The following is a 22,836-nucleotide window of genomic DNA, read 5'->3' as shown; positions in this document are numbered from 1 at the left end:
CAACCAAACACGGGTCGAAGTGGGTCGAACATATTCCAACCCACTCCGACCCAATAACCAAACACACGGTTAGCAATTGAGCTGCTAAATAGTGGACCAGTAACCAAACACACGGTTGGCAATTGAGCTGCTAAATAGTGGAACTGAATTTTCCATGTTCCAAGTGAAGTAATTTGTCCATGTTACAGAATGAGGGAGACACGGGGTACCATGGGTCAGATGCCTTCCTTGCCAGTACATGTAAATGAAGAGCACTTGAGTTCACTTGTTCATTTGCACAGTGGGGGTAAGGCCAGAACCTTTGTGATTCTTCTTTTATAATAGAAATAAATTGTGGCAATGAAGGTTGTATTGCTTTTCCTTTTCCCCTAATGGTTGCTTCTTTTGGTGTGTGTATGTACTATACTATAGGCAAGCTTGACATGAAGCTGTCGTAGCAAATACATGTTGGAAGGGAGGGGAAGAAATGGCGCCCTGGTGATTTTCTGTATAAATGGCATGAAAAACACCACATCTCCGCATGCAGATTGCAGAATGAGGTGATATGTAGGCTACACCGAGCAAGCTGCGGCATATATAATAAGTAACTGCAGGCCTATTCTGTTGTTGGGACTATCTTTTGATTGCTAGGGAAGGGAAAGATGAGCAGGGCAAGTACTGAAACCAAGTGATTGCGTGGTGAATTTTGTTATTTATTTTGAGGAATATGCTACTCCTCCAAGTCCTTTGGGTGCTAGAAGAAGATAGACGTAGACCCAGGCAAGGGAGGGAGAACATACTAGGAGATTAGAGTAGGTTATTAGGCTTGATTGAGTTGAGTCTCATGTAAATACAATACATTGCTCGCCTCTAATCAATTTGATTTGATGATGACATTTGTAGTAGCAAACCCCCTCCTTTTCTAATTCCTTGTTTTGTCTATTCTCTGGTTCTGGTAGCAATTTATAGGCACAAGTTGTTGTAACCAGTAGTGGCTCGGTGCATTAAAAATAAATAACCAGCAGCAGAGCCTGAAGGTGGCCCACGGCCCGGCCACGACAACAGGCGGAGCCCATTACGGCCTGCGCTCCTCTCCCCCCGCCCGGAAGCTTCCTCTCTTTCCTTCGAGGCCAACTATGGCCGACGCGGCGGCGGCCGCTCGTCTCCCGCCCGGCGAAGAGGAGGACGCGTGCCGAATCTGCCACCTCCCGGGCGAGGCGGACCGCCCCCTGCGCCACCCCTGCGCCTGCCGCGGAAGCATCAGGTTCGTCCATGACGATTGCCTGCTCCGATGGCTCGCCACGCGACGCGGCAGCAGCACGGCGTCGGCATCATCCATATGCGAGGTGAGGTTTCCTTGGCTGCTCCCCATCCATTCCCATTCTGTTCTTCGGATGGGGAGAAAATCGATTGGGGTTTTAGGCGCCTGCTGTGCTGGCTTCGATTCTTCAACGGAATTGGAATTGATCGACGAGGCTACTATGCAATCCAATTCAGGTGTGCAAGCGCGCCATCTCCATCGCCCCCGTCTACGCCGCAAACGCTCCCGCCAGGCTGCCCCTCCCCGAGTTCATGCTCGGCCTCGCCAGCAAGCTCATGGCCTGGTTGCTCCTACTCCTCTCCCTCCTCTTCGCCGTCTGCGTCTGGGAGTTCCTCATGCCGCTCACCACCCTCTGGGTCTGGCGCCTCGCCCTCTCCAGGACCTTCGCTCAAGTGCGCCACCTCCTCTCCCTCCGCGCCTCTGCCTTCGCCAGGCCCTACGCCCTGAGGTTCATGCCCTCGCCGGACACCGTCCTTGCCTGCGCCTCCATCAGGAGAGCCTTCCTCAGAGAGCTCCCCAACCTTAGGCAGCTCAACGCCCCTGCCAGGATCGCTGCTGACGCCCTTGCTCCCCTTGCGCTTTGGGTGGCCCGCGTCGAAGCTCACCTGCAGCGCCGCTTTGGAGGGTTGGATACCTTGCAGCTCCTTGCGCTGCACACCGTTGAAGCTTCCCTAATGGTATGTTTGGATTTATCAAATCCTTCCCCTCTCTTTCTTTACTCATTGTTCCCAGATAATTTGATTTTATTCGGTTCCTGACCAATGCGTTTCTTTCTTCCTTTCTTTCTCTCTCCAGGTGGTGGTAGGTGATGTGGCATTTGCTTTTCTGCTTGGATTTCTCCCCTTCTCACTGGGAAGAATAGTATTATGCTGCACGTCGTGTTTCAGTTTTGGCACTGTGGATGTAGCCCGCTCCTACACTTCAACAGCCATGGTACTTTTAGTTGGATATGGGTTTATCCTTATGGTGGCGCTTCTCTTTACTGGCTTGCATACTTTCCAGCAATACTCAAGGGGCGAGCGCCCCACCATCACCATTTACTTTGGCGTATTAACTGACTGGGTGTGCTGGCTGTCTAGCCCTCTTAGAATGCTGCCTAGCATACATGGGATGCTCGACAGGACATGGAGTTTCTTGCAGCAATTCTTCTGGGGGATCGTAAGTGTAGCCAATGTTTCTCTTAACCTTGCAGCGATACTTGTGATATGCCCATTGTTCTTTGGCTGGTTGCTTGATATCTGCACTTCAAAATTGTTTGGGGTGAAAGTACCTCAGAAGCTCCAACTTCTATTTGCTTCATCATTTGCTTCTACTGCCCTTCACTGGCTTATTGGATGCGTCTGTTTGAAGCTGCATTCCTCACTTTCAAGTCTTCTTCACCCGGTATGTCATATTGTGGTTCTTGGTTCAGCATGTCAGTATGCATGTTGTTTTGTTGTTTCAGAAATTAACCAGCGGTATGCATGTGTTTTGCGTGTCAATAGGTGTTCAGGCTAGGAGTTAGGGCCCCTTTTGTCCACACTACTGGAGGCCAAATCAAGATAGGGGAACCATTCTGCAAGTTTTATTTCAAGATTCTGCCGGGTCTTTTTCTCAGCGTTATCTATGTTGCAATGGTCATTTTTGTCCCTGTTGAAATTGCTTTTCATTTGGCACCTACTGTGTTCCCGTTAGACATCACGTAAGTTATCCATGCTAGCTTTTCATTGTGACAAAAGGTATTTGTCAGTCTTTTGGCATCTCACCTCATTTGTTAATTTATTTTATGCTTGCAAATTGCAGCTACTTTGATCCTCCAACTCAGGGCACAGTACTTTGGCAAGCAGCACGGAACTATGCAGAGTTACTATCTGGTGTTCTTCTTCTGAAGTTTCTACTTTGCAATGCACTGAAATACCTTCAGCCTGGTGTGCTTGTGCAGAAGGTACTGTGGTATTTGTTTGCCACTACTGGACAGGTTCTTGGTTTGTCCGATTTATTGATTGCTCAGCCTGATGACTCTGGTCAATCCGAGATTGGGAATAGTGTCATACCAAAAGATCAGCACGGTAGGACTGCTGAGGCTAAGGACAAAAGGTATGCACCCCATCTGTTTGTACAGTGTTAGTAGCAATGCTGTAATTTTATTCTTAATTCTTTCCTCTGGCTTGATATAGATTGGTGTCTGACCATTTCTATTTGTTCATTCAGGAAATATGTACTAACTATATACTCGACTGCTTGTACTTCCATTTAGATTCACATATGCACAGTTAGTAACATGAGTTTTTTTTCCTTCAAAAAATTCAATGGCCAAAGTAATGTGTTATTATGTTTATGTCAGAGCTGGATTAGTCAAAATAGTCATATGTATCAATAGAAGTACCTATGCGGTCAAAGGAAAAAAAGTACCTAAATTGCATCTTTTTATAAAAGGATCTTTTATCCCAAATTGCTAATAGTTTTTATATATGGATTTCATGCCTTTGGCAATCTTAATCTTTCTATACTAAATCTTGAGTGTATAAGGAAGCACTAGTGAGCACCGCATCATCTTGAAGATTTTCGCAATCTGATTAGATAATTCCCATTCAATGCACTGAAAGCCTCTTTAGATCTGGAGATTAGAAAAATTCCCTTTTGAACTGTAGGCTTCCCCAGCCAAACATTGGCTTCCTCGATATATTATAATGTAGTTTGAAATTTACACTGTTTCTCCACTGGTTTTGTTCAGACTTCAGATTTAGTCGCATGCACTCTAGCTTCCCAGCTTTTTAATAAATGATGATAATCTTGGGGAAAATATGTATTTTCTCCTAATATCTTGTTTATTTGCTGTTCTCATCCACTTTGCACCACTCAATTAACAAATGTTACATATCCAGAGGAATCTGGCACAGAGCTTGTTTTGAACATTTACCCCCCTTTTGGCATGATGTACCAGGAGATCTGCTGCTGTTCATATGGTGCTACTCATGGTTCTAGCGTGGCTTATTGTTGTGATATTCAATGCTGCTCTACTTGTTGCTCCAGTCTCAGTTGGACGTGCATTGTTGTTTGCCATCCCTCAGGTGCCAGTAGCAGGTGCTTTGAAGTCAAATGGTAATGATTGTACACTGAAGTTCACTAGACTTGCTTTGTGGACTAAGTTCATATGTTAAACTGTTTGAGCTTACTTGTGCAACTTTTTGGCTCAGATATTTTTGCATTTGCTGTCGGATTTTGCATCTTGTCAACTATTATTGCTGCCTCTAGAGATGCCTTTGCTTACGTGATGTCTGGGCGAACACGCCTTCTGGCTTCTATTGTCTGCAATTGGGGTACAACTGCTTTGAAGAGTTCTCCGCTTTTGTTCCTATGGGTGAGTTAGTCGAGGTGGTTTCATTATTAGTTTTCTGCTTCTGGTTGATTCAGCTCAGTGACTTGACTTTCTATCTGTTGTCAGGTTGTCATCATTCCCTTTCTGATCGGATTGCTGGTTGATTATCTGCTGATATCACCCTTTGGGCCACCCTACAATGAAGTTCCAGTTCTTGATTTCTTCTGCACCTGGTTCCTGGGGTTGCAATTGCTGAAATTCTGGACTAAGTTGGTGAGCAGTAACTTTTCTTGTTGCTTTCCTGATATTGTAGCTTGAAACTTTTGGATCAACAAAATTGTTTGCTAACCTGTAAGGTGGTTTGTAGCTAATTATGCATATTATTACTATTTGATTGGGTTATAATCAGGTTCACTAATTAGCGATGCAACTACTTTGGTTTTATCGTTTCTGAAGGTTCGCTGGACAAGGGTTGCCCCTTTCCTAGCCTATTTCATCGATGAAAGGTGGGATAGGAAGCTAAGTCAGGCAAGGGAGGATGGGTTTTCAGGGCTCAGGGCAATGTGGGTGCTGCGAGATATTTTGATGCCAATGATCGTGAAGCTCCTGTCTGCTGTCTGTGTTCCTTATGTGCTCGCAAAAGTCGTTGCCCCAGTACTTGGCTACTCTGCTCCCGTGAACTCTGCAGTGCTTCGTTTTGCATGGCTAGGGAGCCTTGCCATGTGTGTGCTCTGTTATATAGCCAAAGTACTCTGCAGGCTCGTCGTCAGGCTCCACGATTCGATAAGGGATGAGCGCTATCTCGTCGGGCAGAGGTTGCAGAACTACTACACTGACAATATGTAGCTAAAGATTCACTTGGTCTTTGTTAGTATTAAACAAGGTTTCTTTCTTTCTCTCTTTCTTTTTCCTGGAAAAACAGGTACTAGCTATTCTCGTGCTGCGTGTATAGGATACCTAGTATTGGTTGGCAGTTTTACTGTTATTTGTAAATATCTTTTAACTATACTAGTAGAATAGAAAAAGCTGCATGAAACCGTGATCTCATACAGCAGCTGCAGCTGGGTGCGTGATGACATGAGACCCAACCTAAAAGGGCAACCGGGCGGGAGGACACAGACAAACACGCAAGCCCTTTTTGCTTAGGCAAAGCATCTAGTACCTTTCCTATTCCTTGCATTAATTGGTAAAAATAAAAATATATTTCTAAGGCTTATTCCTTGGTCAAAATATGGTTCAAGTCCATTTATGAATGATATGTATATGTGCACGCATATGATCGAATGATGAAGGCCGAATTAAATTAAAGACCTTTCTTAATATAATTACCTTGCCTGCAGTGCAGGCATACCTTAACCACCACTACTTGTGTCTGAGAATTAGGCTATCATGCATGCAAAGTCATTCCAAACTTGACCCCCTCGGTTGAACTGAACAAAGACACAGAGAAAGTCATTCCAAGATAACAAGCTAGCGTCATCCATCACTGTATGAGCCTCCTGCCCCACTTGATGATGTCCTTCCTCCCATTTCTTCATCAGTTGGTTTGGTTCGTCATTACCACCACGGCCTGGCCTTTATATAAACACATCTCCATCCCAAATCCAAACACCCTTTGTCATCCACTACTTCTCTTCTTCTATAGCAGCCTTTTCAGTTCCTTCATCACATCACGGTTTGGCTCCCAATTAAGCGCTACAGCTCATCTGCAAGTTAAAGGGAATTATACATGGATCCCAAAGTTGCTGTTGCTCTGACTCTCTCCCTCGTTGGCGGCTTAAGCACCTCACTTGGTACTTCAATTCCTCTCTCATTCTCTGCATTATATAACTAGGATGGCATGAGTTGCAGTACATTATTTACTCATGCATGCCAACAATAAGGACAAATATTTTGAGCAGGAATTTCCTCAAGAGTAAGTTTCATGGTACTACATGTAGCCATAAGCCTTTTGATAACAATAGGAGTTGTACATTCATTTTTGGAGAAGCTCAGGATTTATAATCCAGCTAGGCAGACACTGAATGCAAGATGTTAATTAAATTATTATACCTCAAGCAGCTGCCCTTTTCGTAATGCTTTTTTTTCCCAATAATACTTGCATACTCTTCACCAGGTGCACTGTTGGCTATACTCAATCGTGCTCCAAACAACAAAACACTCGGGGTGCTACAGGTTGATGCTATGCCTATTTACTAATTAACTAACTACTCCCCATAGGGTTACGTTCAAAGAATAACAAAAATTTTGTAGGGCTTTGCTACTGGACTAATGCTGAGCATGTCTTTCTTTGACTTGGCTTATGATGCTGTCAATGCGATTGGTTTTCTGAAAGGAAACCTTTGGGTAAGAAATGCAAAATATTCTGTTGGGCATTATTTATAACCACCTCTTCTTAACATTTTTACTTGTGAATTGTAGTTTTTTGCTGGAGCACTGCTATTTTCAACAATTGCTGATGTTTTCCCTGAGCCGGATTGCACTTTGGAAGATGAAAATGGCAAACAGGTCCAGCTTCCCTCGACTTAATTTAGTTCACTGGTCGGTCACATTTTAATAGGAAAGCTAACATATGATTTTCTGCTCAATATTTTATTCATAAAAGACGGTTGGGGGCAGCATAGCAGGAAAGCAACTTATGATGCGACACCGTCGAAGAGTTATCTTTAGTGTAGTTGTCACAGCAATTGGTAAGCCTTGAACATGCCTAACATACTTTGATGGATTTATACAGAATATAGTTTCTAACAAAATTATCTGTATATTTTGTTGATGTCTTTGTATACAACAATTTAGGAGTTCTATCAGTATCCATATATTTATTATGTTCAACCTTGAAACGGAATATGAAACTGATGAAAGCAAATAAATATACCACGTGTGCTGTAAAAATAAATATCATTAATAATTATTATGTCATACTAGTGTTTTGAATAACATCACTTCTTTATAGGTCATGTTGTACGTGTAAATATAATTTATCAAGTGATACCTGCAGTAAATTTTCAGGTCATGTTCAATGAAGATATAATGTTGATAGTTTCTATTTTGGTGGATCTGATTAAACACCAAAATTATAATCATTATTTTTTCATGGACATCACATGATTACACGATAAATATACAATGATGATTCAAGTTTATGAAATTCCTCATTGTTAAATAAATGATCTAGAGAGGGCAATGTGCATATATACGTGTAATAATATGCCTCTTCCTGCAAGTTTAATTGGTCTTAATGATTGCATTCAAAAAAAAAAATCAACAGTTGCTGGTGTGAGTTTGCAAAACTTCCCTGTGGGTACAGCTGCATTTCTTGGAACAACAAAGGTATTGTTCATTGTTTCCCACGTTTAGATAACTTGATATTTCTTTACACATGGTCAGTGTTGAACTATTTCTGACAATCAGTTACAACTGAACTTTTCAGTATTTACTGAATAAGTTACTCATGAATACTCATCCTTTTTTTCTATTGAATTATCAGTTGATGATTACAAGATTCAATGAAACCAAATACTGTTTTTTTGGGCAACTATATGCATTTATACTTATATTATTTCACATGTATTTTTATATCACGTTAGTCATATCAATCGCATTCCATCCCATTTCATAATAATTTTTAGTTAAAAAGAAACTATTTTAATCCCTGGACGATGGGTAGCTTAATAGACATGCTCAATTCTTGTCCGTCATTGGTGAAAAGCTACCTTTAACATTCTCAAAATATGAATGAGGCCCAATTTTCCTGAGCTGTAGACCTGTACTTCCTTGTTTATGAGTTGTTTATTGCATGCTAAAGAGGAGCCAGGCTTCTCTGAAGCTCAGCTTCATAACCCAAAACATGCATTTACCTGCCTTTTTCTGGCTTATGTAATGAGCCCAGGCTTTAAAACTGGGACAAAAGGAGTCCAAGTACGAACCTGAATTTTCATTATCAATAGTAAATATCTAATGCTGTACAGCTAACTATTCTCTTATCCACCTATCAGGGCTTCCGTGTCGGTTTGAACTTGGCTCTTGCAATAGCTCTACACTACATTCCAGAGGTAATCTTGACTCTACACTGGCTTTTGAATGGAACTCGAAACGGTTTTCACCTCACCCGTTCTCAATAATGTCACCCCACAGCCTTTCTATTGCTTTTGGTGGGTATAGATGAAACTTTATATTCCCATTCCAAAGTGCAAACATGGAAGCATGTAGTTCCTAGTTTTTGTGACCAAAAGAAACATTGGATATATATTAGGGCCGTTTGTGAGGATTTCTTCCAAAGCAGTTTCACCTGTGAAGCCAAAGCCGCTGAATCAAAAAACTAGCTTCACCCAACTTCTAGTTCATTGTAATCCCGGCTTAGAAAAAGCTTCACACTACGGTGCCTCGATTTGCGCAAAATAGGTGAAGCTGAAACCGAAAGAAGCCTCGCCAAATAGGGCCTTATTAGTATCCAATACACTTGTTAGTTATTACAATGTGGTGAATTTGGACATAGTTATACAAGCAGTAAGCTTATTTCTTCTCACCAGTCACCGCACAGTTCAGTTCACAACACAAATCAAATGTGCTAATATCTGCTGTTGCTGCTTTGACTCATCTACAGGGTATTTCAGTAGCTCTCCCAGCGTACTTTGCCACTTGCAGGTACTGACTATATATCTATTTACAGAAATTCATTTTTGTATATGTTGTAACAAAGTGCTGAACCACATATTCTATCATATAATAACCACTGAATGTTTGAAAAACGGTCAAACAAATATGACTTGGTACTTATCTGCAAAATAAACAAATAACCTTTACACTTCTGGCAATACTAACTTTTCATGTCTCTGGTGCAGCAAATGGCAAGCCTTCAAACTAGCAACACTATCCGGCTTTGCAGAGCCACTAGGTGTAGTTATTGTGGGTAGGTTGACTGTTTTAAGTTATTCTTCATCAGTACTTTGCACAAACCGTCAGTTTAATTAATATCTGAACCAAGCCTACCTTAAACCATAATAAGCACAACTTTTGTTATTATATTATTGACTTAAAACAGACATGGGGTTTAACGACACAACACAACATGGTAATACCTTTGTGTTATACTTAACATATTCTTAATTCCAATGAAGACCTAAAGTTTTTGGAGTAATATAAACTAAAGAGCGGCAAAGCATTCTGTAATCCCGATTCCAAATTCCAAATGAATGCGTCGTCAACAGCATATATAGAGATAAGTGATGACTAATCTACCAATGGTTAGTGGTTACTATCTGGGTCTTAGAAAGATTGCTTAAATCAGTATGATGCAAGAGACGCATTGAAAAATTCCCTTATTAACTAGAACATTCTGTTGCTATGCACTAGTGAAGGAAATTAAATTCGTAATAATGTTCAGTTAACATACACATGGAGCTTAGGGATAATTTAATTAGTGTTTATTGTTATCCGTAACACTAGAAGGTAAGTTTGATTCCAAAGGTTAAAACTTTACAATTGGCAACACGTCATGATTTTGAAAACTTATTGAGTTCATATGTTACGTTGTACCTCAATGCAATGAATGTGAGACCAAATTTTCTTGCAGCATACCTATTCCCAAGCAACTTGAACCCTGAATTATTGGAAGGTCTACTTGGATTAGGTAACTGCATTTTTTTTTAAAAATCATTTCTTTAAAAAATTAAAAGTATTCGCTCAACTGATTTTTTTTTGTAGTGGGAGGAGTGATGGCTTTTCTAACATTGTATGAAATGCTACCATTAGCATTTGAATATGCTGGACGCAAGGATGCTGTTAAAGCCGTATTTGTGGGCATGGCTTTTATGTCAATGAGGTGTGTCACGCTCTTAGCATATGGAACAAGCATATGCAGACATCTCAAACTGCATGAAGTAGCATGAGGATGTAATTTGGTTAGTTTGATAAACATAGTAATTCTGTATCACTTTCTTTTGCAGCTTGTATTTCCTAGATGTTAGCCTCCCAAAGGAGATGGGTGCTTAACATGATTTGCGCCTAAACCAAATGATGTTATGGTCAAGAGCATTACAACATGGGTGTGACAACAAGGTACAATGGCTTCATAGAACTATCACTCTATGTACTAAGAGGAATTAAAATACACTATCATATGTTATTGGGGGAAAGTATGAAGTCTAAGTTTACCAGAAAAACAATTCAATCTTTAAACTGCAGAGGCATCTATTTGAATTGAGCCCCATAGAGATTTTCGCATTGACACAGACCGATTGCTTTCATGCTGAAACAACATTGAAATTCTGAATAATTAATGCATGTATGTATCTACTACAATATTTCACTTCGTTCTGTGATTATGCACTAATATTAGCTGACATTAGGATATAAAAAATATTAGCTTGAGATATCTTATGGTGCCCAGAAAATAAAAGACAATTAACATTTATATAAAATAATTTCCTATCTATCTTTTCAATGAGCAAAACTATGCATACAGTAGTAAATGTTCTGTGAAAAAAAAGACATCACAAACTTAGCTCATTGTTTAAGAACAGACACTGTCTATGCAGTTTCCAGTTTCAGATATATTCCCCATAGTCCTACACTGTACCGCAAATAGGAAACAACATTCTAAAAAATAACTAAAATAGGTTATAAAAATGATTTAGTGTTCTCTTGCAGGCGGTAAAGCAAGATTTTTTTTTGGGGGGGTGTTAATAGTTTGACCAGCTTACCTTTGTATTTCATTAAAAAAATAGTGTTTTCTTGCATGCGGAAAAACAAAATTATGTGGGGGCTAACACAGATTCACCAGCTTAACTTTGTATTTCATTCAAAAAAATTGATCAGACGAATCTTGAAATCATGTACAGGTGTTGGTGGGAAGGATCGATGTGCATACAGTTCCACATCATGAGATGGTTTCCGGAAATAGTGGACAATACAAAACGCAACTATATTTATCAAGAAAAGAAGTACAAACAGGGCACATGACACTAGGTACTAACATGTTATGTACATCAAGGGCCGGATTGTATATATTCGAGAAAGCAGACACAAACCACTAATATGATGTAAATAATGAATGATCGATTAAATAGGTGAACGGAGAGTTGTTATGAAAAATTGAAATCGAGTATCTTATCCGTGGTGTCGCTCACAATGCATAACGAGGCTAAAGGATAGGGATCTATTTATAAACTCCTCTAGTGTTCCGAAAAATCCGTATATCCTAAATCATGTCACCAACCACAATCAGACATGCTAGTTTGGTGAGTTTAAAATATATACTAGTCCCTAGCACACATGTGTGAGTCATGTGTCATGATCAATTGTGTATATGTGATCAATTACAATTTGATCATGTGCGTTAACACATCCATCAAAACAATCCCAACTCTTCCGTCGTGTTGTACCCGGGTCAAATATGTACGTACATAAAGAAATATTCCAATAGAGTTGATCTCAATTAATTCATCTAGTGTATTCCAGCACAAACGTCCTCGGCACCTCAAGTACCATTTCCTCGAGTTGAATTCCACATCACTTATTCCCTCTCAAATGTATTCGAATAATTCCACATGGAGTTGAACAATAGCCATAGTATATGAATAATGTTGAAAGCCACATAAAAACCGAACATCTCTCACTTGGCTGAAACATTTCAATCAATAAAATAAAGTTCCATGTATCTAACATTTTTAGGAAATAATTCCATACTTTAGTGAGTGAACCTCCATCCACGTTAGTTCTATACAAATAAATTGAAGAAACATACCTGATTTTATTCATCACCTCTTGAATACGATAATTACTTCCTCAATGTGTTTACTTTTACTATAAAATTCCAAAATAAGTGACGGGTTCTGATGCACTTTCCATGACCTTTTATGTTACAGGAGATTTACTTAACCACACACTACCTTCCACTGCTCTAAAGTAGCAACAAATTCCAGTTGCTAAGGTACGGTCATATCTGGAATAGCATAAATTCCAATGCCATCCATCCTTTCACTTTCCTTAGGAGTATATATATAGATGCTTTAAGAAGTTTGCAGTTTTTCATAGAGAATCGTTTCTGATTAAATCAAGAAATCAGTTATTCCGATCCCTATGCATTTGCACATCCCAAACATGGGAATCTATTCATGCAACCGGACAAGTGTTTTGAGAAGGAAACATGTGCTATAGTTCACGAGATGCCGAAAATAGCAGTACCGGGGATAAAAACGAGTAGCAGCACCTTAACAAGTGAAAAAGGCTACTGGGCATGTGTTCTGGCAAACAAACAGCACTGCGGTGAAAGCCGCTAACGGCACTGAAAGGATCTAAAATGTCGATTAGAGGGGGGTGAATAGTCGAATCTGAAAATTTATACACTTAAAACAAGTTTACCAGCAACTTCCGTAAATTTTCGGAGATTGTTCCTTCGGCGTTTATCAAGTAATATCTAAGCTTTAACTTCGGGCGCATCGCTATTGTTTCATTTAGATTTATTCACCAGTTATCGATATCAACTAGAATCATAGGTTTTACCTGTTATTTTAGTTTTTATCACCAATTATCCAGCTTGAGGTACGAACTGTCGGCTTTTATTACTTTTATCCTTTATCATCATATAGCCGATTAAATCTATTCCAAGTGTTGCTTTTTGTAGTGTTGTTTAGGTTGCTCTGGTAGTTTTCCTTATAATTGCTACGTGATTATCGGTTGTTTTATAGCCGGTCATCCCTACAGTAAATCGGCCGATTCGCTTTTCAAGACACATTGGAACTTTAGCTGATCGAGACCTTGGAATTTAATATTTTTCTCTCCTTGTCAATCAACAGGTCAGATTGACTGGCACGCCGCGTGAACCGTACTAGGGCAATAACCCGAACAGGAGTTAAGCAGATTCTCTCGGGTCGTGTGTTCGACGCTGAGAGTCATCGGCCGATTTTCAGCGCCAACAATCCTAATCTTCATTTACTGTATACCTGCAGATGCGGCACCCTGAGACGAACCCCGAAGACGTAAGTCTCTTATACACTGCCATGTGCTAACTTCTTAATGGTAATACATTCTAATCTCCATTTATTGTATACCTGTAGATGTCTAAGATCAACACTCGCAATGCAGTGCTTAAAGATAGAGGCATCGTCAACATTTGTAGGGACATGGCGAGGTTCATTCAATGGGAGATTTGTCATGAGGACGGAGAATTCTTTGATCCAATGGCGTGTTGGCGGCGGACGAATGCACACGCCTTCGTTGATGGACGAAGGCACCGCCGATGTAGCTCTATTCCAATTGTTGAATTATGTGAATTATTTATTATTCAAGTTTGTTGAATAATATGAATTATCTATTATGTATGATGCAGTTTTTAATAATACGAATTATTTATTATTTAAGTCAACGTGGTTGGAGATACATATTTAAATTTTGCGGCTACAAACTGTCAAAAAAATATAAATTATAAATAAATCATGGGAAATAATATATAGATGGGAAAATAAATATTCCTGGTAGGTGGTATAACCAACCGTTAGCACAAAATGCCAATGTGCTGGCGGTTGGTTATGCCACCCGCTAGCACAGACCGCTATTTGTGCTGGCTCAAAGTTGCTGACGGGTGCTCGATCCGCCAGCATAAAGCCCTTTTAGCCGCCAGCACAAATCTTTTCTAGCCTGTACCGAAACCCAAATTCGGGGTTTAGATGCTTTCAACATTGCAAAGAAATGTGGCATGCTACAAGAGGATTTGTATATGACAACCAGAGTATCCTAGGACATAGAGGTACAAGGATCAAAATTTCCTTTGGCGAATTTGGTTTGTTTCACACGTGCAGCTTAGAATTTCATAAGCAACCTCCATTGCAAATTGAGCATAGCTTTTGTTGTAAAACCTATCCACCAGGGTTTGAAAGTTCTCGCAATTACTTAATTTTATCTTAAGGGATAGTTTGACATAGGTCCAGCTATGAGATCCGTGCAGGATTTGGAATTTATTGAAAAGAATAAAATGATCGTGTTTGGCATATCTGGAGCTTCGAGATCCACGTAGGATTTGAAATTTGTAGCATTAAGTAAACTATATTAAATATATGTGTTTAATCCAAAATAGTACTCCCTCGCTCCGTTTCAAATTATAAGTTATTTTGATTTTTAATTCATAAATATTATTATGTATCTAGGCATATGGTATATCTAAGTGCATAACAAAATCTATAAATTTAAAAAGCCACAACAATGAACGGAGGGAGTAATAAAATTACTTAACCAATAATTTTAATGAGTCCAGTATCCAGATCCTAGAATTTCCGAACCCGACGATGAGCAGCTCTCAAAATTCCTGGAGCTAGAGCGATACCAACAAGCCCCAATACATATTCCTGGAGCTAGAGGGATACCATACCAACTGGCCCAATACACACACACATCACACATGGATGTGTTTATTGTGATCAAAGAGCGTGTCCAAGATATGTGACTGCCTCCAATCAAAGAGCGTGTCCGCTAAGTTGAATTTGGGACCTCATTCCCAGAATAGTGTTCTGGAGTTACTTTTTTGTGACATACATATTTCTTTGTAATACTGTAGTTCTTTTCATTATTCATGCTGAAGCAATGTTTAATGAGCCTTCTGATGCAGTAATGAGCCTTCTACATTCCGGCTGCCTGGTGCGCTCGCTACCCCCCCCCCCCCCCCCCCCCCGCGCACGCGTGGGTGACTTTGTTAATCCAACTACATTTCTACAGTTTGAAGGGTTTAGAGTCTAGGATCTAGTGCACCTTGAGCACGCGAAGCAGGTACTGTTCCTTTGAAACCTTGTTTCTTTAACCTGATCTGGTGCTTTGTAATTGTGTTTCAATCTTGTTTGTGTGGGTGATATGGTCTGCAGATGCCCTGCTTGCAGTTTATTCCTGCAATTTTGATTGTTTTAAATCAATAGTTAAATCTTGTTTGTGCTTGTGCTTGTCAAGTCTTATTGAATCAGTAAGCAACTTTGATCTGTAACCTGCTGTAGTGCCTTATTTTGGTCTGGCCATAGTGCAGTCTGCCATTTTTTTTCATCCCTGCAGTTCGTTATTGGTTCAGTAGTGCCCTGTTTTGGTCTGGCCATGGTGCATTCTGCCATTTTTTCAGTGAAGTACTTACACTTTCTATGTCTAATTTTAATACTGAATTGTTCAAAATATCAGTATATAGTGTAGTTTAGAATCAGGTTTCATAAATAATGACTTGTTTGAAGTATATCTAAAGTGCTAGATAGCTAAACTCTTATGAGTATAGATAGCCGCCTTCTTGTTACTGATGACTCCTTTTCAACTATCGTCAGCAATTTGAAGACGACGAAGGCAGCACCGTCAGCAGCTGGACGCCGAGAGCAGGGAGAAGGGCAGTCTCTGAGTCAACGCTTTCAGCACGTGAAGCAGTACTGTTCTGTTCAAACCTTATTTTCTTCTCGTTTCTTCTCTGTTTAACCTGATCTGTTGGAGTGTTATGGATGTATTGGCTTATACTTGTTCATTAGTTTAATTTTCTGTTATGAACTTGGTCCTTTGTACCTGATGTAATTTCGTTGCGGTTGTGATGACTTTCCAGGGGCGACCCTGTTATAGAAAATAACCTGATCCAGTGTCTCGTTTGTGTGGCTTCCACAGTGATGTTTGTGTCTTGTTTGTGTGGGTGATAGGCAAATTTCCAGTGTTCCACAGGTCCACAGTGATGTCTGTGTGGGTGATAGTCAAAAGTTCCACAGTTTTTGGTCTGCAGATGTCATGCTTGCAGTTTATCCCTGCAACTTTGATTGTTAAATCTTGTTAAATCCGTAGTTAACTCTTGTTCTGCAACCTGCTTGATTCTTTTTCATCCCTGCAGTTCGTGATAAGTTTGTGATAGATTCTTTTTCGTCCCTGTGGGTGCCTTGGTTAATCCAACTGTATTTGTACAGTTTGAAGATGTCGGAGGCAACACCTTCAGTAGTTGACACCAAGAGCAGGGAGAAGTGCAAGAGTCTGTTGTGGCCAAGCACGCCAAACAGGTACTGTTCTGTTTAAACCCTGTTTCTTTGCAATCTGTTGTGGGAGATACTGTTATCCTTTGCTTTGTTCCTGATGTGTTTAACTTCATTTTGAAACGTGACATCTATCCTTAATATAGAGGGTAAAGAAAAGAAGAATGCTCTTTGGCTTTAGAATATAGCCACGTTCTAACCACAGCCTCAGAAATGAGGAGTGGGTGTCTGATTCTTTGTTCATGATAGGCGAAGTCTACAGTTTGATGTCCTGCTTGCAGTTTATCCCTGCAATTTTGATTGTTTTAAATCCGTAGTTAAATCTTGTTGTGCTTTTCAAGTCTTATTGAATCAGTAGGCAACTTTGTCTGAAACCTGCTGTAGTTCGTGATAGGTTCTGTAGTGCCATGCTTTGGTGTGGCCATTTTTTCAGTGAAGTATTTAAAGTTTCTATGTCTAATTTTAATATTAAATTGTTCAAAATATGGGTACAGATAGCTGCTTTCTTTTTACTGATGACTCCTTTTCTCGAACTGTCATTTGAAGTGCCGTCTTGTTACAAATGACATGAATATTCATTTTTTGTTAACACTAATGACAATTGACAACACTAATGGCTACTGTTTTTTTGTTGCAGAATGGAACCGGTCTTACCAGAGCCGGACATAACCATCATCATTGAGAAAAACACTACCGAGCCTGCCTTTCGAGTACATGGCACAAGAAATGCAATTGTGGCTTGCAAACCACAATGATACAGAAAATATCTTGGTTGGTGATCACGCAAACAGTGAAAGAATTGAGGATTATGATGCGTTGAAGCTGCTGGGTCCACACCCATTGTTGGAAAGGCAAATGAAGGAGGAGGCTCCTCTAAGATGGATCAGCTAGCAGGAAATGCTGACCGTTGGCTCCAACTTGTTCTTCGGGCTGACAATCTGTATGTGAAGGGATTTGCCAATCGGCAGAATGGTCTTGCGCTGTCTTGCTTTGAAATGACTGAGGAGCCTGTGAACAAGTCAGTCGCCGTCGTATCTGGCTGTTCCCTTAGTAATATTATTCTGTACCCTTTGCTTGGGATTGAAATATCACGAAATGCTCGAGTGTGATTGTGATCTAGATCTGATCGTACAAAGGGTGAGGGAGATGTGGGTTGAGCCAGCTTTCATAACAAATGCCATACAATTTTGGTCCTTCCATGACCCTACCGTGGATAACAGCATGGACAACCTAAGTGCACACTTCAATATGTATATGTATAAAAATCTATGTCTAACCTATACAATAACAAAACGGTAACAGTAAAAACGCTTACTAAACTGATGTATGCGACCAAATATGTACTTGACTAAAGTTTACCTTAACTAATACTTTTACATCTTTTTTGAATTAACTAAAGTTTATCCTATCTGATGCTTTTAACTAAAGTTTAGCCTACTGATTAACTCTCTTGTTTGGTTGCTTTAGTACTAAACTTTAGCCTTTCAATGCAAATATAATAATAAAACCAGAGGCTTTTGGTGGGTCCTGTCTCTCAACTGACTGTCTAGTCTTTATTAATTATACTATATTTTGCATGTATATGCTAATAATTAACCTCGCTCACTGTTGAGAAATCGGCTAGGAGGGAGGAGAGCACCTCTATTTATATGTGTTCATGATCATCGTGGTGTTGCCATGTGGCAACTTCCACACTCTTCAGTACAAAATATCCTAACTTTAGAACCATCCTCATCCTTACCTAGTTTTTTATATTTCTACCATACTAAAATATGTTCTAGAGTATTCTACGCTTCACCATGAAGCATAACAATTATGGCTCATGCATTCTCTCCAATTTTCTAGAACCTTCTTACCTTGCCATGATCTTATCCTTATACATGGTAAAGTTAGTCTCTTGAGATATTCACAATTTTGTAGAATGTTCCAAGTATGCATTGCATATTTCAATACTCACCCCCTGCACACACTGCATTGAACTAGCTGCATGCAGCAAAAGACTTGTTGGATCATATATTTATTTCATGTCTGACTCTGCAGCAGCTACTAGCTCCCAACCCGCACCCCGTGCCGACCCCAGCGACATCGTGGCATCAGTGGCCAGGACACCAAAAGGAGGTATGCAATTGTTTCCATTCCCGGCCAATAAATAAGACGGAGTGTGTAGGATCGGTATGCAATTGTTCATTACAGTAGTAGTAGTTTATTCTTTTTGCCATGGATCAACGAAAGTAGCTAGAGTAGTCAGTCTGCAGTTAGTTGGTTTCATTTGAGTTAACTATTACCCACAAATACAACGCATTTATCTAATTAATGTAAATGGTAATGACATGCATGGGCAAGAATGGCGCCGAAATGCAGCAGCTCTACTCTTGCGGCAAGGTTGGCGGAGCAGTGTACATTTTTGACAGCCGTTGCTCCTCCAGGCTATTGCTCGGTGTTGTTGGACACTATAGACAACCCGGACCGCGGCTGTCTCTGTAGCGTCGGCGAGTACAACACCTTCGCCGAAGCCAACCTCGGCATCAACTCGGCATGGATGCTTTACAGCACGTGCGGGGCCGCAAGGAGGCGGTTCCAACCGCCAGCTGCTACCCCTCCCCCCCTCTGCCGCCATCATCCCCAACTCCTCCGCCCTGCCAGCCGCCGCCGCCTAGCCCTCCGCCGCCCGAGACGCAGTGGCCTACTGGACTGTCTGGTGGGGTGTTGGCTAAGATTGTGGTGGGGAGCATCGTCGGGGGCACCCTTGGTGGCGTGATATGTTTAGTGTACAAGTGCCAGGTAGCAGGTGAAGCAGTCAATTTTGTTATGCATACTCTACTGTATTCGCTTGCATTGTTTTACTTTACTTTGTGGTGCGTGCAGAGGAAGTGACGCCCACTGTCGAGTGCGAAGTTAGAGCATGGACGACCTAAGTGCACACTTCAATATGTATATGTATAAAAATCCATGTCTAACCTATACAATGACAAAACAGTAACGGTAAAAATGCTTATTAAAATGATGTATCTGACCAAATATTATGGGAAAAAGTGTTAGGATGTGGATGATTAGTGCATCGATATAATAAATTAAGGGATCGATTTACACCAATTAAAAAAATGAGGAACACTTCCAAAATACTTGAGAGATGAAAAATACATATTTCCAATATTATTACACCAATTTCCTAATTACATGATTTTGTATATTACTCCAATACCCCAAGTCTCAAATATTGATGGATCCTTTGCCTATTTGTTGCAATTTGCAAAAGCAAAACCTCTAAATGCAGACCCTAACATTGCAATTTGAATGAATGAATCAAAATTGGTGATAAAAAAATGGAAACACTACCTTATTACTTCAAACAAATTGATTTGCACCCAAATTATTCGTGAGGAAATCAGTTGCATACTATTAAAATTTGGAGCAAAACAACATTTTGGAAGGATGCTGTAGCAGAGAGAAATAGAAAACAAAGTTTACGAGCAGCTTGAGTCCGTGGGCACCGATCCGGCGAGTAGGTGTGCTGCAACGACCGGCGATGAGCGAATGATGCCTGCCGATCTTTTGCGACTTGCAATTTGGAATCTGGACAATGAAGTTTTTTGCGTTTTGAGAGACCGCAATTTTGCGGGTGTCATTTTTCAACCGGGACTAATTAATCAGGACTAAAGGTCTCCATCTTAGTCGCGTATCTTTCACCCGGGATTAAGAACCTCCTTTAGTCATGGTTTGTAACACCAACTGGGACTAAAGGTGTCTCCACAGACTACAAAATTTAGACCCAGAACTATCTTTAGTCTTAGTTCCAAAAACAACCGAGATTTTTGTTGAGGATGGAAGGTCGTTTTTCTACTAGTGCAACTCTTGCTTATCATGCATGCGACACACTTGGCTTGTTAGCAGACGACCACTGGCCCGTCCGTGTGGGCTTTTTCTGATACAATATTTTGAACTGCCCCGTTTGTTTATTGCGTTGTCCTGCCTGCAAAGAAAATATGCAAGCGCAACGAGCGTAGGCTGCTGAGCCGGATGGTGGTGCATGCATCGCAGTTTAGGAGTGCACAAGTGGTGGAAATTTCTAATCTCTAAAATTTTATTTTTTCCCTGATGCACTCAGCAAGCCTAACGTGGCTTCACCCCTGCTTGGCCGCTGGGATGACAAACTTGGTGTTATGGACCCCGTAGGGAGATTGGCGCCTATGGGTGTTTGGGCATCGAGATATTTCCAACAGAAAGCATCATGGACCCAGCAACAAAAAAGAGAAGAACCAGGGATGACAAACTTGGTGTTATGGACCCCGTAGGGAGATTGGCGCCTATGGGTATTTGGGCATCGAGATGTTTCCAACAGAAAGCATCATGGACCCAGCAACAAAAAAGAGAAGAACTGGCACAGGAGCTTATCAGTGAGTATTGGGATGTCTCCAACTATGATGATGCTGAGCCCTCCAGACACATGAAAGTACTCTGTGGGAGCTCTGACCGGAGGGTTGTAGTTTCATATGTCCATATACCAAATGCCATTGAGGCAGGAGTCAAGGTTCGGTTGTATTTTGATGAGAGCAGTGAAATATCTGGCTTTATTGAGGCAACAGCCACAGGTTATGAATGGAGCTACGTGGAACTCTTCAGGAAGGAAAATGAGGAAACGCTGTGTGTACGTTCAGGTGAATGGACAATTGTCACATTGCTGGTTAAAGTGCTTTGCTTGCCCTACCGTAGTGATCTCCAACTCACAGTAGATGTTGGCCTGAAGATAGCCCAGCCTGGTGGAAGATCCGGTACACTCACACTTGCTCTTCCATTCAGCACTAAAGATGGAAAGCAGGAAGTGAGGTTTGATGGCAAAAAAAAATCGAGGTTATTGTCACGATGCACCCCGATCCGTTGAGCTGAGCTGGTAAGTTTGGATTTGCAAGAAGTTATTGCTGCCAGCTATGTCTAGCGTAGTGATACTTACCTATTTAGATAGGTTTTTTGTTGGCTAACGATATGTTTAGATATATCAGACGCAGCGTTACTCTTGTCTTGTATTGGTCAATGAGGAAACTGTTATATTCATCTTTATGTGCTCGACTAAACTTTATCTTAACTAATACTTTTACATCTTTTTTGAATTAACTAAAGTTTATCCTATCGGATGCTTTTACAGTTTTTTAGTTTAACTAAAGTTTAGCCTACCGATTAACTCTCTTGTTTGGTTGATTTAGTGCTAAACTTTAGCCTTTCAATGCAAATATAGTAATAAACCCAGAGCCTTTTGGTGGGTCCTGTCTCTCAACTGACTGTCCGGTCTTTATTAATTATACTATGTTCTGCATGTATATGCTAATAATTGACCTCGCTTACTGTTGAGAAATCGGCTAGAAGGGAGGAGAGTATCCCTATTTATATGTGCTCATGATCATCGTGGTGTTGCCATATGGCAACTTCCACACTCTTCAGTACATCCTAACTCCCGAGGAAGGTGCAGCGTGCGGGGTGAGGAGTCGAGCCACATCGCCAGGAGCTCAGGCCTGCAGGAGGCAGCTGCCATTGGTCCAGCAAATCAGCTAGACAGTACTATTGTACAGTACTCGGTTCGTATCAAAATGTAATTCTACGTAATTAGCATTTGATAAAGTGCTATTTTAGATGTTTGTTAATTGATTAGTGATTTAAAGGTAGATTATCATTTGTGATTTTTTTCGGAACCTTAATAAAATGTAAAGACAGAACATATATAGCTACGCACAATGCAGCATCATCGCCAGGGCACATTCCTTTGCTGAACTAGTAAGAATGGCTTGTGTGAGAAATGACGTGTTTAATTAGACGGAATTATCTTCAGTCAGGCTACACACATACTATATATGCTTAAATTAAGTTGCCGGATGACAACTCGCTCACGATTCAGAACTCCACTCTTCTGCCTGGCACGCCCTGGCGTTCCCACTGAACTCACCCTAACAATTGATAACCGTAACTCTGCAGTCCCTCGATTGATCTTATCCACTTAGATTTGAGTGTCGGACTTAGCACAAGTGAAGTCCTTATTTATGACTATTTATTCTTATAATGGTTCCTCATATGATTACATGCTGCCATCAGGATACACTTTATCATCTCCCACTAGCTGATTTTGAATGGCAATTTGGCATATTATACTGAATTAACATCCAGAAATGAGGAGTGGGTGTCTGATTCTTTGTTCATGATAGGCGAAGTCTACAGTTTGATGTTCTGCTTGCAGTTTATCCCTGCAATTTGATTGTTTTAAATCCGTAGTTAAATCTTGTTGTGCT

The 22,836-nt window shown here is 40.7% G+C and overlaps 3 protein-coding genes across 6 annotated transcripts in view; all 3 read left to right on the top strand.

Moving 5' to 3' along the window:
• Window positions 1-875, top strand: part of LOC101767897 — a 7,086-nt gene extending 6,211 nt beyond the window's left edge. For 2 of the 3 annotated variants that reach the window (XM_012847120.2, XM_012847121.2), the window contains exons 7-8: window positions 189-286; window positions 412-875. In XM_012847120.2, the coding sequence (XP_012702574.1) occupies window positions 189-286; window positions 412-437 (124 nt within the window). In that variant the 3' untranslated portion in view covers window positions 438-875. The remainder of the gene's footprint in view (window positions 1-188; window positions 287-411) is intronic. The other variant, XM_012847122.2, reaches the window with a different exon arrangement.
• Window positions 876-1,003: 128 nt separating this feature from the next.
• LOC101767236 (probable E3 ubiquitin ligase SUD1) lies at window positions 1,004-5,645 on the top strand. Of its 2 annotated transcripts, XM_004972319.2 has the most exons (10): window positions 1,004-1,325; window positions 1,477-1,977; window positions 2,096-2,233; window positions 2,303-2,683; window positions 2,785-2,981; window positions 3,083-3,376; window positions 4,224-4,381; window positions 4,477-4,640; window positions 4,725-4,871; window positions 5,055-5,645. In XM_004972319.2, the coding sequence occupies exons 1-10, from the start codon at window positions 1,116-1,118 to the stop codon at window positions 5,442-5,444; spliced, it is 2,580 nt and encodes an 859-aa protein (XP_004972376.1). In that variant the 5' UTR covers window positions 1,004-1,115; the 3' UTR covers window positions 5,445-5,645. The 2 variants fall into 2 exon arrangements, with proteins under 2 accessions (XP_004972376.1, XP_004972375.1); XM_004972318.2 differs by having other exon boundaries at window positions 2,096-2,683.
• A 498-nt stretch (window positions 5,646-6,143) lies between these two features.
• Window positions 6,144-11,696, top strand: LOC101766823 (zinc transporter ZTP29). Its single transcript, XM_004972317.4, has 13 exons — window positions 6,144-6,391; window positions 6,715-6,773; window positions 6,852-6,944; window positions 7,020-7,106; window positions 7,204-7,288; window positions 7,867-7,928; window positions 8,594-8,650; window positions 9,202-9,242; window positions 9,440-9,507; window positions 10,171-10,227; window positions 10,302-10,419; window positions 10,544-10,655; window positions 11,438-11,696. Exons 1-12 carry the CDS (start codon window positions 6,328-6,330, stop codon window positions 10,587-10,589), a joined length of 837 nt encoding a protein of 278 aa, XP_004972374.1. The 5' UTR covers window positions 6,144-6,327; the 3' UTR covers window positions 10,590-10,655; window positions 11,438-11,696.
• Window positions 11,697-22,836: the final 11,140 nt, after the last annotated feature.

Source organism: Setaria italica, chromosome VI, assembly GCF_000263155.2.
Source record: "Setaria italica strain Yugu1 chromosome VI, Setaria_italica_v2.0, whole genome shotgun sequence".
Classification (NCBI taxonomy): domain Eukaryota; kingdom Viridiplantae; phylum Streptophyta; class Magnoliopsida; order Poales; family Poaceae; genus Setaria; species Setaria italica.
Note: the sequence above shows the minus strand (reverse complement) of the source record. Positions and strands in the feature narration are given on the sequence as shown.